Source organism: Canis lupus, chromosome 15 (assembly GCF_003254725.2).
Source record: "Canis lupus dingo isolate Sandy chromosome 15, ASM325472v2, whole genome shotgun sequence".
Taxonomy (NCBI): domain Eukaryota; kingdom Metazoa; phylum Chordata; class Mammalia; order Carnivora; family Canidae; genus Canis; species Canis lupus.
Window position 1 is genome coordinate 9082251 of NC_064257.1, and position 14458 is coordinate 9096708.

General features: G+C 34.6%; 1 protein-coding gene across 3 annotated transcripts in view; it reads right to left on the bottom strand.

Annotated features, from left to right (window-relative positions):
• Nucleotides 1-14458, bottom strand: part of ZFYVE9 (zinc finger FYVE-type containing 9) — a 184199-nt gene that overhangs the window by 51049 nt on the left and 118692 nt on the right. For all 3 annotated transcript variants that reach the window (XM_025420053.3, XM_025420052.3, XM_049094283.1), the window contains 2 exons: nucleotides 12470-12592; nucleotides 10195-10350 (listed from right to left, as the gene is read on the bottom strand). In XM_025420053.3, the coding sequence (XP_025275838.3) occupies nucleotides 10195-10350; nucleotides 12470-12592 (279 nt within the window). The remainder of the gene's footprint in view (nucleotides 1-10194; nucleotides 10351-12469; nucleotides 12593-14458) is intronic.

The following is a 14458-nucleotide window of genomic DNA, read 5'->3' on the forward strand; positions in this document are numbered from 1 at the left end:
ATATCCATAAGCGGAAAAAAAAAAAAAAAAAAAAACTTTGAGCCTTACCTCTGTAGGGCTCAAGGGCAGCTGCCCCTTAGAGAGGCCATGTTATGTTGGCACAAAAATTATTCTGAGTTAAAAAACTATTAAAACCCAGCAGATTCAGGAATAGCTCTTTTCTTCCCATATAACTGTCTACAAAAATTTTAAATAAAGGATCTGGTCTGGTAAAAGAACTATCACCCATAGATGACTACATTATACCATGAACTAGGTATGGAGGACAAGAAGGAACCCATGCAGGCCCATCTGATCAAAGTTCTCTATGTCACATTGTTTCTGCGTGGCCCAGCAAACATTTGAAACACTTACTCTTTTTCATCTTCCTGTGAATTGCATTCCTTCCCTCTGAAGTCCCAGACCCCCTACCACTCCCTCTGCTTAGTTCAGAATGGCATATATACCTCACCTTGCCTGTCTCTGGAATTTCCATGACTGTATGGATTCCCCATATGTATGAAACTAAATTTGATTTTCTCCTGTTAATCTGTCTCATGTAAAATTGGTTTTTAGTTCAGCTAGAAGAATCTTCAAGAGAACAGGAAATTCTTACTCTCCAACACCCCACTCCCTGTGGAAATATTAACTCAAAATGAATTATATATATCTATATGTAAGAGATACAACTATAAAACTTCCAGAAAAAAATATATTCGGAGAAAATTTTTGTGACTTTGGGTTAAGGTAAAGATTTCTTAGGAAACTAAAGTATAAACTATAAAAGAAAGACTGATAAACTGGACTTCATCAAAATTTAAAACTTAAACTCTTTGAAAGAGTAATAAAATGAAAAGCCATACACTGGAATATAATATTTGCAAAATGTACTATCTGATAAAGGACTTCTATCCAAAATTTATAAAATACTAAAAACTCATTAAGAAAACTCAATGTTTAAATGGGCAAGAGAAGAGCTATAGATGGTAAATAAGCATATGAAGAGATGCTCAATATCATTAGTCATTAGGGAAATGCAAATTAAAATTATAATGAGATGCTACAACACACTCATTAGAAAAGCAAAAAATATTTTTAAAAGGCACCATCAAGTGGTGGCAAGGATCCAGAATAATTGGAATTTTTCATACATTGCAGGTAAATGTATAAATAAACTGCGATACATACATCCAAACATATGGATGAATCTCAAAAGCATTATGCTAAATGAAATAAAGCCAAATACAAATGTGTGATTGCATTTATAAAACCTTCTGGAAAATACAAAACTATAGGGAAAGAAATTAAAATGATAGTTGCCTGGAGCAGAAGGTAAGGGAAGGAGATTAAATACAAAGGGACATGAGGTAAGGTTTAGAGATGACAGAAATCATTCTGTATGCTGATTCTAGTGATGATGACCTAACTGCATCTGTTCATCTACACTCACTGAACTTTATGCCTGAAAAGGTGAATATAAGTTATATCTCAATAAACCTGATTTAAAAGCTCACAGAGAACTTTAGCAATGGACTTGCAGAGAATTAAGGATAAAAATAAAATCCTAAAAGCAAAAGAGTAAAGACAAATAACTATATTTAAAAAGAAAAAAAAAAAAAAAACTAGACTGTAGGAGATGCCAAAAGTCAAAGGAGTCAGTATCTTCAAAGTACTTGCTAAGGGGAAGTAAAAGGAAGAAAGTAAGGAATGGGAGAACGAAAGAGGAAAGGGAGGGGGAAAAAATCCCAAAGAGATTAACCTAGAATTTTATAACCAATGAATTATTCAAGAGAGAAGACAAAATAAAAAAATTTCAGACATACAAAGGCTAATGGAGTTTACTAACCACAGAGCTAAGAGAACTAATAACAAGATGAGTTTCAGCAAGAAATGCAAGTCCAAAAGGAAACACAAGATACTAAAACAACAGATATGGAGAAAATATAATGGCAAATTTAGTAATCTTGATTGAATTGAATAATGATAGTGATTTTTGATACTGACACCAAATTGAATTGATGAATATAAATAAAAACATTTTTTCTTTTACAACAAAAGGCAAAACAAACTATAGACAACAAGAGTAAGATTAGTGAAGGTATCAAGTAAAGCATTTTTTTAAAAAGATTTTATTTATTTATTCATGAGAGACACAGAAAGAGAGAGAGACAGAGGCAGAGACACAGGCAGAGGGAGAAGCAGCTCCGTGCAGGGAGCCCGATGCGGCACTCGATCACGGGTCTCCGGGGTCAGGCCCTGGGCCAAAGGCGGCGCTAAACCGCTGAGCCACCGGGGCTGCCCAAGTAAAGCATGTTTTAGGTCTGTGTCATGTTTGGGAGGATAAGAATCCTGTGTTGGAGGCAGAATTCTGTTTGCCTCTTGGTATATACACCGTAATTCCCTCTGCTTGAGCAACAGCAGCATCTATTAATATAATGGGATGTACCCCATGGTTAGGTTACTTATCAATGGAGCTAATTAGTAGGGAGGTTATCAGCATGGGCCTAACATCAGACCTTTAAATCTAGGTCTAGGGGTCAGAGATTCAAAGTGGAAACATACTCCTCCTGATCTGAAAGAAACACCATTGCTGTGAACTATCCATGGAGCCAGGAAGCCACAGAACTGCAGGCAGCCTCTGGGAGCCGGGAGGATCACCCAGCCAATATCTATCAAGAAAAAAGGGATTTGCAAGGACATGAATTCTGCCAACAACCTGAGCTCTGAATGAGAAACCTCACCACAGATGACACCGTGAGGCACTGTGAACAGAAGATTCATCTAAACTGTGCCTGGACTCCTAATCATGGAAATAGGTGTTATTTCAAGCTACTAAGTTTGTTCCTTAGAAATACATCAGTAGAAAATTAATACACACTGAATAACTTAACTCTGTTAGAAAAAGGCCATAATTCAGAATATATGTTAAAAAAATTAAAAGAAAGATACAGAGACATATTTGTCACAGAAGACAAATTATGTACAGCCAATAAATATATGCGCAGCCTCATTAATAATTAGTGAAATGCAAATCATACTGAGATACTATTTTCTATCTACTAGCTTAGCAAAAATTAAAACCGTATCAAATGTTGGCAACTGTTATATGCTGGAGATGGGGGCAGGTGGATATAAACTGATAAACTACTCTGGGCAACAGTCTAACATCATCTGATAAAGTTGAAGATATTCATATCCATATTTAAATGGCAATTTTATTCCTTAAGTGTTCACGTACAAAAATTTTAAAGAACGTGTCCGAATAACAATATATTGGTAAAAAAAAAGCAAATTATTCATCAGGAAAACTGATAAACTGTGGTAAACGTATATAATAGGTATAAAACTGTAGCTGAAAATGAATGGACTAAAACACTAGAGCTATGAACAAGTGTCAGAAACATGATGGAATGAAAAAAGCAAACCACATAAAATATATACAGTGTGATATCAATTGTATAAAGTTTAAAAGCATACAAAAATAAATGTATAGTAATTCTTAGTGATGCAAAATATTTGTGATAAAATTACAGAGAAAAGCAAGAAAACTAACACAAGATTAAAGTCAGTGGTTATCTAAGGGTTGGGGAAGTTTGGGGAAGATGTAATCAGGATTGGTCATTGATCAGTGCTTCAGTGGGCTGGTCATTTTTACTTCTCAAGTTGGGTATTTTGTTTATGGGTGGTTATTTTGTTGTTAAGCTTTATAACTTGCATAATTATTAAATATATGTATATTTACACACTTTTATATATACCAATTTTTTAAGGATAAGTAAAAAAGTTTAGGAAAGAAGGGCACCTGGGTGGCTCAGTGGTTGAGTGTCTGCCTTTGGCTCAGGTCGTGATCCCTGGGATAGATTCCTGCATCAGGCTCCCCGGAGGGAGCCTGCTTCTTCCTCTATGTCTCTGCTTCTCTGTGTCTCTCATGAATAAATAAATAAAACCTTAAAAAAAAGTTTAGCAAAAAATACTTCTATCTGGGAGGATTATTAGGGAAGAATTCATAGAGAAAGTCATTTTTGAGTAAGACTTAAGACAACTGATAGGATCCAGATAGTCTGGATAGTATGAAACAGTATGGTGGTAGTGAGGCACCATGATCATGGGTAATGAAGTAGGAAATCATCAGAGTGTATATATAAAGAGCCGAGAAATGTTTAGTTTGAGAGACTACTAGTGGAAATGAAACTGGAAAACAGGATCAGATTACATAGAGTACTGAATGTCAGAATACACATTTTATTCTAAAGGCAACACAAAGCCCATAAAGATTTTTGAATAAGAGAGGAAAATAACCAGAGATTAACTCCAGAAAAAATAATCTGGTAGATACAATTCTCGTTTCATTCAAATCCATGTTCTGAATGTTTGTTTGCAAAAAACAAGTACAAAACATAGGAGGAATGGAGGAGAGATGGCAAGAAACAATACATGATCTAGAATCTCCCATGGCACTATAATAATAACCAGAAGGCACCCAAAAACTCTCAGAATGTTGTTACTCACCAAAGGTAACTTTCTCTCTCATTGTGGGAAGCATAAGCAACTATGTATGACAAAAAATGTACATATGCTAAATAAACATATATGGACACAAAGACATATACATTATTATTAAATACATATAGTTTGGATTAAAAATTCATAAGAAATTGTAAATAAAATTCATTCAAGGGCTTCTAAGGCTTTTTGAGTAATTTATGGCAAAGTAACCACTACACAAGTGACAGAGTATTCAAGGCTTTCACATTTAGGAAATTTAAGACAGAATTTGCTGATTCTGCAATATGTGCTACACAGAAGAGAAAAATATTAGGATCATTTCATAACATGTAAAAGATGTTTCCACTTATTTAAAAAAATGTAGTGAAATTATATATCAAGTTACTACCTTGCTTATCTAAAAACAGGATTCTTAAAAAAAAAAAAAATAAAATAAAAAAAATAAAAACAGGATTCTTAATAAAACAGACATAACACATAGCACAGATATTACGTATACCTGTTTTGTTTTTTTTTTTAAACTGCGGTACTATTAATATACACACATTGAGACAACTGACATACTCTAAAGAATACAGGTCTGGGAGCCTTAGGCCTAATTCTGCCACCGTCTAGGTCTGTGATTTAGATTAGCCTTAACACCTCTCATTTTCCTCATCTAAAAAATAGTTTATACCAGATGATCTAAGATACCTCCTAGTCTCAGTATTTTATAAGTTGTGAAATGATTCCTAGTTGAGGAGAAACTCTTAAGACTCACTTGTTTTATTTACTTAAGATATATATGCACATGCCCTCATCTATATTATGAATATTTAAAACAGCTTACATGGTTATAGTCTGACCTTAGACTATCACCATTATTTTAGTATCAGTAATTTTGTTGTGGAATTTTTGCATTTTAATATGATAGTTCAAAATAGATTCTACTGATATATAAGGATACTTCTGAAAAGTGAATAACCACTTATGGTAAACCTATTTTAATAACTCATGCAATGACTCACAGCCTTTCTTTGTTGGTATTTCTCAGAGTTCCATTCACAGCTCTAGTCTCATCTCACTGATCTATCCCATTCACAACTATAGTTTCAACAATCGTGTAACTGCTAGGTCTCCCAAATATCAGATCTACTCCCTGAGGTCCATATCTATATAGTCATCATCCATTTACGTATCACCATCTGTTGTCAATATTTCAAATTCAACACAATGGACAAAGAACTAATATCCCACTCCGCTGCCAAATCCATTCTTACTCTATTTCTTATCTCAAGGAATAAGAACAAAGTCCATTCAGATGTCCAAGCCAGAAATCTGAAGCCACTCTGACTTGTCCCTTCTCACCTCTCACATCCACTTGGTTACCAAATCCTACTGAACTGAAACATCACTGTCTTTCATTTCTTTTCAATAATCTTTGTTCCTACTGCTATTACCTAATTACTTTATTAAACCTTGATAATTTAATTTCTTGCTGGATCCTGACAATAGCTTTTCTAAAAATTCAATTTTAAAATAACAAAGTGTTCGTGAGGATAAAGAGGAAAGGGACCTCCACGCACCATTGGTGGGAATGTAAATTGGTGCAGTCACTAAGGAAAAGAGTATGGAGCTTCCTCAAAAATAAAAACCAGCTCAATCAGCTGAGCATCCAACTCCTGGTTTTGGCTCAGGTCATGATCTCAGGTCCTGGGACTGAGCCTCACACTTAGCATGGAGTCGGCTTGGGATTCTCTTCTTCCTTTGCCCCTCTCTCCTGCTTGCACTATCTAAAATAAATAAATAATTTTTAAAAAAGATTTTATTTACTTATTCATGAAGACAGAGAGAGAGAGAGAGAGAAAGAGAGAGAGAAAGAGACACAGGCAGAGGGAGAAGCAGGCTCCATGCAGGGAGCCTGACGTGGGACTCAATCCCGGGACTCCAGGATCAGGCCCTGGACTGAAGGTGGCGCTAAACCACTGAGCCACCCAGGCTGCCCAAAATATTATTTTTTTAAAAGATTTTATCCATTTATTCATGAGAGACAGAGAGAGAGAGAGAGAGAGAGAGACAGACAGAGACATAGGCAGAGGGAACCTGATGCAGGACTTGATCTCAGAACTCGAACCTGGGACTCTGGGATCACCACTCGAGCCAAAGGCAGATGCTCAACTGCTGAGCCACCCAGGTGCCCCATAAATAAAATCTTTAAAAAAAAGAAATAAAAACCAGAACTACCATATGATTCAGCAATTCCACTTATGAGTATTTATCTGAAGAGAATGAAAACACTAACTTGAAAAGAGATCTGCATCCCCATGTTTGTTACAACATTATTTACAATAGCCAAGACCAGGAAAACACTTAAGTGTCCATCAATAGAAGAATGGATAAAGAAAATGTGGTGTGTATATATACAATGAAATATTATTCAGCCATAAAAAATAAAATCTTGTCATTTACAACAACATGGATGGAACTTGATAGCATTATTTTAAGTAAAATCAGCTAGAGAGAGATAAATAACATATGATCTCACATTTATATGTGGAATCTAAAAAACAAACAAAAAACCACAGGACTCCTACATACAGAGAACAGATTGGTGGGGGAGGGAGAGGGGTTGAGAGGGTGGGTAAAATCAGTAAAAGTGGCCAAGAGGTACAAAATTCTATTTATAAGATAAATTAGTACTGAGGATGTATGTACAGCATGGGAACTATAGTTAACAATACTGTATTGTATATTTCAAAACTGTTAAAAGGGTAGATCTTAAAAGTTTTCATCAGCAAGAAAAAATTGTTAACTAGTGTGAAAATGGATGTTAAATAGACTTACTGTGATCATTTCACAGTAAGTACAAATATCAAATCATTATATTTTACGTCTGAAAGTAATGTTACATATGAATTATATCTCAATAAAAAATGTGTAAGTCAATCTTATTAGGAAATAATTTCATGCAATAAAACCCAGAGATTTTAAGTATACAGTTCAATGAGTTTTGACAAATGTAAATATTCATGTAACCACCATCCTTATCACTATATGAAATATTTATATAACTCCAGAAAGTTCCCAGGGCCCCACTGTAGTTAGTTGCAACACCTGCATCCCCAACTCACCTCAAGCAAACATGATCTAACACCACAGATTCATTCGCCTGTTCCAGAGAATCATGTAAATGGAATCTTCTAATATGTACTTTTTTGTGCCTGGCTTCTTTTGTTCAGCACAATATCTGTGATATTTATCCATGCTGTCGTATATATCAGCAGGGTTTTTTTTATTGTTGAGAAGTATTCTAGTGTTTATCCACTATAATTTTTTGTTTATCCACTGTAACTGCTTCTTAACTCAATTTACCTGTCACCAGACACACAGTGTCTGTCACTCATTTTTTCAATTGTTCCTCATTGCCTACACAATAAAGCATGGACTCTTGAACAAGACTTTCATGAACCTCCCATGCTTTTAGTCCCTAATCCCCCCTTAAAATGTACATGAATATACAACTGCTTGGACCTCCAATGTCATTTCTCTGCTTATAGTTTTCATATGTGAATACATCCAAATTGAGGAGAAAAGTGAGTGTTTCAGATCATTTCTGGAAATAAATGTAGGTCCTGAGTATTATATGGCCTGAAGGTTCTAAATGACTACATATTAGCCCCATATATTTTGAACTGACACAGTAAATACAGAAGTATACTTCATAGGTATGTGGTCAGTTGCTGATGTACTGTCTTATCCTCATGTAATAGGACACCTAAATTATCATAGAGACTAAGACATAAAGGTATAATCTTTTATGCATAAGCTATAATCCACACTAAAGATGTAATTTTATATCCCGCTTTTGTACTTACTTCAAGAACATTTTCCATGTTGTTACATTCTATTCATAAATATTACTTTTAATGGCTAAAAAATGTTCTAAAAAAGATGCATACATCTAATCAGCATAACAGTTTTAAATGTTTCACCTGTAGACAGGCATTTAGGTTACCTCTAAATTTTTGTGTTAACAGTAAGTAATGTTGTAATAAACACTTTCATGTACAAAATATATTTTACATTTTAGATAATTTTTTTAAAGATTTTATTTATTTATTGAGAGAGAGTGCGAGAGAGAGAGAGCACAAGTAGGGTTGGGGCATAGGGAGAGGCAGGCTGTCGCTGAGGAGGAGCCCAATGAGGGGCTCAATTTCAGGACTCTGGGATCATAACCTGAGCTGAAGGCAGATGTTTAACTGATCAAGCAGCCCATGTGCCCCATTTTAGATCATTTTTTTGGCATAGAATCCCACAAGGGGAATCACTGCATTCAGAAAATATGAATAATTTATGGTTTTAATATATTTATAAAATATTACCATGTAATACATGAAAATAATTTTAATACCCTGCTCAATCTCACTCCCCTTTCCAAGCCTTGTTCCTCAGAGACGATCTCTTCTATTATTCATTTGTTGTAGTTATTACACAACTCTTTTCCTATTTACCAACCATAGGTACTGTTTTTTTTTTTTTACTTCCTGTTATGATGAGAATTTAGCTCAACTACACCACTTCTTACTTCCTCTGCTAAATCAGAGGAGGTCAACTTTGTAATGCCAAATAATACACATGTATTTTTCTCTTAATTTATAACAATATGTCTTTTTATAGTATCCTTAGCCTTTGCCAGTAGTTATGCATTTACTTTTACATCGGTAGGGCTAGCAATATTTATAATTTACTTTGAAACCATAATAAAGTTGCCCATTCTAGTGGTTTTTAAAACTTGAAAATTAAATAAAGAATGTTTACATAATGATTATATAGATATTGTTAACTGAAGAAACAAGTAGTAAGTTATGATTATGCTTCCTTCTACCAGGTGCCAATAAGTACCAGGTACCCTAAGCCACTCAAAGAAAAGTATTCTTATATCATGGTCAATGGGTAATCTTTGAACTTTGATTCCAGCCTTTGTAAAATAATAACAACCACACCAGGTAAAGTACTAAAATTTATATTTCCTTAAACCTTGGCAAGTTCTAACTTGCTGCTGATACCAAAGTCCAATGCTAGGCTTCAGTATTTATGACTATTATTTTGCAACTGAATCCAAAATTTTTATCTTTTTTTTTTTAAATTCTCACTCATATTTTTTTAATATTTTTATTTTTTAATTTTTTTTAAGATTTTATTTATTCATGAGAGACACAGAGAGAGAGAGAGGCAGAGACACAGGCAGAGGGAGAAGCAGGCTCCATGCAGGGAGCCCGACGTGGGACTTGATCCCAGGTCTCCAGGATCACATCCTGGACTGAAGGTGGCGCTAAACCGCTGGGCCACCGGGGCTGCCCTCATCTTTTTTTTTTGAAGTAGGTTCCACACTTATTTGGAGACCAACATGGGACTTGAACTCATGACCCTGAGATCAAGACCTTAGCTTAAGTTGGACATTTATGGGATGACTGGTGGCTCAGCACTTAAGCGTCTGCCTTCCAGCTCAGGGCGTGATTCTGGAAACCCGGATCAAGTCCCACACTGAGCTCCTCGCATGGAGCCTGCTTCCCTCTGCCTATGTCTCTCTCTCTCTGTCTCATGAATAAATAAATAAAATCCTTTAAAAAAAAAAAAAAAAGAGTGGACATTTAACCAACTGAGCCACCCAGGGGCTCATAAAATTTTTATCTTGTAAAGGGTGCAGACTAAGTCATAAAGCATTCCCACCTGCCAGAGCATCCCGATAAAGCTGCACAAAATGATTAAAGATATCCTTCGGCAAACATTTTTCATCCGGTAGACACTGCAGAAGGATGACTATCTCGGACTGACCCACTGCATGCATCCCCTTGGTTGTGAAACACCAGCACTTCCTGTTCACATCTATGAATGAAATAAAAATAAAGACATTCTTTTCAATCCTTACCTTTAAAGAAATGCACAGAAATCTGTTACAATACATCAAAGGACAAAACAGGTTATACTGAATCTGTACAATTCAACTGTGAACTATAAATCCACTGAGACAAAGTATTGTAGAAAATAAAGAATTCCAGTGTCTCTGGCTTTAAGTAAATACTTAGAAAATCAATAGAAGGGAAGTAAAAGAAGTAATAGTAAAAGAAAATGCATTTAAAACTTTTAACTCCTGGGCAGCCCTGGTGGTGCAGTGGTTTAGTGCTGCCTGCAGCCCAGGGCATGATCCTGGGGACCCTGGATCGAGTCCCACGTCAGGCTCTCAGCATGGAGTCTGCTTCTCCCTCTGCCTGTGTCTCTGCCTCTCTCTCTGCATCTTTATGAATAAATAAAGTCTTAAAAACAAAAAATAAAAAAAAAACTCTTAACTCCTATATTAGAAGGTATTATTATTAAAAGAAAACATTTCATAAAAATAAAATAAAACAAGGTATCCTAGGCTATATGAATAAAGAATATATTCCCTCACCTGTATTTTTAAAAAATTCACTTTACCAAGGAAATAATTACTCATGTAGAACTAGAAACAACAACAACAAAAGCCAGTATTATAGCTTTGGATTCAGGTTGTGGCTTAAAGAAAATATATATTTATATACACATTTTAAATTTAACCTAGCTAGAAAGATTCTAGCTTTTTATTTTTTTTGAAGATTTTATTATTAAGTAATCTCTACACTAGCATGTGGTTTGAGCTTTACAATCTGAGATCAAGAGTTGAGTGTTCTACTGACTGAGTCAGCCAAGTCCTCAAGATTCTAGCTTCTTAAATTATAGTCCTTTTTGGGAGAAAATTTTAGCTAAACAGCAACATGATTTTACTTGGTTTTATCCTGTAAAAAGTGGTGAAAGAATGGCTTTTCTGGACTATTTACTTCCACTTTTTCACCTTATGGCATTGTAGAGTCCCAATATATAGCACAAGTTATATGTAATTAAAAATAATGTTCAATCTGATACTTTTATCATTTTTACTCTACACATAATAGGATCCCCAAAGGAGCTGAAATAAGATTCAAATATAATTATAGACATCACAATGTAAATCAAAACTAATAAAATTTCCCTTTCTTTCCCTTTGGGAATTGTTACTTTATATACCTAAACAGGAAGCACTGAATACAACTATATTAAGATGGTATACACTTTAGGAATTCTGGGTTAGCTATTTTCTAAGTATAACTTTTAGACTAGATATGGTAAATTAAAATTTCACAAATTATTTTAACACCTGATCCTAGAGGGAAAGGGGGAAAGCATTAATAACTGGCCAAATATACAAGAGTACAATTAATAAGGAAGCCAGAAACCTGCACTCTTTAATACAGATTTTCAAAGGAAGTAGCATGTAGGTGTTTCTGGTCTCCGAGATCAACTTAAAACAAGTACACAGTGGGAATTAGAGGACAGTTCCTCAGTGCTTTACTCCTCTCTCCAAAACTCTGCCTATTGACATTCATCCAGGATAAATGAATTCTCTATTTTCCAAGACGATCCTGGAATTAAGATTCTGATTTACTGTTCTCTTACTCATTCTGATGCCCCCAAGATTTAGAAGTTAGCCCCAAGAATTAGGAAGTTTCTTCTGAATCTTAAGTTTAATGTACTGAATTTTAATGTAAGTGTTAGCTAACTAACACTTCTCTCAAATGAATATTTGCACATGATTAAGGTTTCTGAGATTTAAATCTAGCCTGTAAATTATTTGACCCTCTTGGATAATTTATCCATTTCCAACTACTCTGGTGGTGAGTTGTGACTTAGCACATCCATCTCAGGAAATTCTGTTTGGCTTTCCTCTTTGAGGAATTCACCTATCTCATTTCAAGAGTTTCAGTTAGTCCCACAGTTGTCCTCTGGGAGATGTTATTTTATACAAACCAATATCTTTGGTACCCAGTTTTCAGTAAGATGTGGCTCCATCCATATAAAAATACTGTGTATAATGAATTTAAAAGCTTTACTTATTATCTATGAGTCAGTAAAGTATCTCATTTTAATTTTAAAAAACGAATTTCTAACTTACAATTTACAATTTTAACCATTGACAACAAATTTGCATTTAAAACAAATACAAGTGGGTCAGGACCACCATCCTCTAATTGCTGCATTACTGAAATCTGTGATGGCTTCTCTTCCACAGCATAGTCTGCAAGGGAAGAAAACAATGTAAAAGATTAGATAAAGGGACATATCAAGAAAGAAATCTGATGGAGAAATGAGCTGATTTTTCACAAGAAAGAGTTAAGCACTGATTTATAGATAGGGTGAACCTACGTTTTATACCTGCTTTCCCAGTGTAATGCTAATAGTTTCCCTTTCACTCTCAAAAGTATTCCAGTCCAGTTAAGAACATGGTTATCCTATATGTAGACTTTTCCACAAACTGACTTATGCCATAATCTAAAGAAACCCCTTTAGCACATGCACCCGCTGTTTATAGCAGCATTATCAACAATAGCCAAACTATGGAAAGAGCCCAAATGTCCACTGACTAATGAATGATAAAGATGATGTGGCATATATATACAATGAAATATTATCCAGGCATCAAAAAGAATGAAGATAAAGAATGAAATATTGTTATTTGCAAGGACATGGATGGAGCTAGAAATGCTAAGTGAAATAAGTCAGAGAAAGACAAATATCATACAATTGCATTCATATCTGGAATTTAACAAACAAAACGAACATAGGGGAAAGAAAAAAAGAGAGGGAAGCAAACCATCAGAGACTCAACAATAGAGAACAAACTGAGGATTAATTGGGGGGAATGGGCTAAATGGGTGATGGGTATTAAGGAGGGCACTTATGATGAGCACTGGGTGTTATATATATGTAAAGAATCACTAAATTCTATACCTGGAACCAATTTTACCATATATTTTAACTAACTAGAATTTAAATAAAAACTTGAAAAAGCAAAATAAAGACAGCTCTTTTATTTAACAAAAATTCTCCAACTATTATAACAAGAATTTCACATATTACAAGTTCTAAGACCAACATTTAAAATAATCTATGATATACAAGAAAATGATAATACACTACTTACCCTCTGGTAAATGTACCCAGAAAATAAACTAAAACTATCATAAGTAACTGGTTTCATGAAACACTTTCTCTCAGTCAAAGCTCAGCATGTGTATCAATCACCAAAATCACTAGTAAATCACACAATAGATTCTGAACATGGACAAGTTAATACTTGAGATCCTGCACAGAACTTTTCCTAATTAATTCCTGAAACCACAGTATACAATATTCAGTAATGCCATTTTGAGTGATGGTAGTCTTCTCACCTTTACATCAAAATCATGAATAATAAGAGAAACCAAAAAACTATTTTTTGGATGTAAGGAGAAATGTCTACGCTACCAATGAAAATATTTATTGAACAGAGAAATATGAAGTGACTTTTAAAAAGAAGAAAACATTTGTATGAAGTTATTCCACTGGAATGCAAAACTCTGGCAAGGAGATAGTAATGTGGTTTAAGTAAATATAAATAACTAGCTGTTGTTTCTTAGTAGGAGGGGTTTGGATAATTGGATTTAATGAAAATGGAATCTTATTTATCTTAAACAATAGAACAGGCCAATTAAACTTCTTATAAGTTAAATCTAAGACTCATTAAAATAACCAAAATTTGAACCTAAGTAGTAATTTAACTAATAAAAGAATATTTTTAAGGGGTCCTAGTCAAAAAAACGCTTCACCTACATGAAAGTTCACTGTTGAACTATTTGGGACATGGCTGGATTTTATAGTTTGATACTTTCAGCCAACCTTGCTGAGAGCCTGCTATAGGTCCAGCACCATAGGAGAAGACATGAGTATGAATTAGGATTGAAGGAATCCATGTTCTAAGTAAAAGAATCAGACCTATAAAATATCTAAATTGCAATCAGGGAAGTGTTTATATAGTAAAGATCTATTATTAGAATCTGTCTTCAGGGGCACCTGGATGGCTCAGTCAGTTAAGCCTCCAACTGCTGATTTCAGCTCAGGCCAT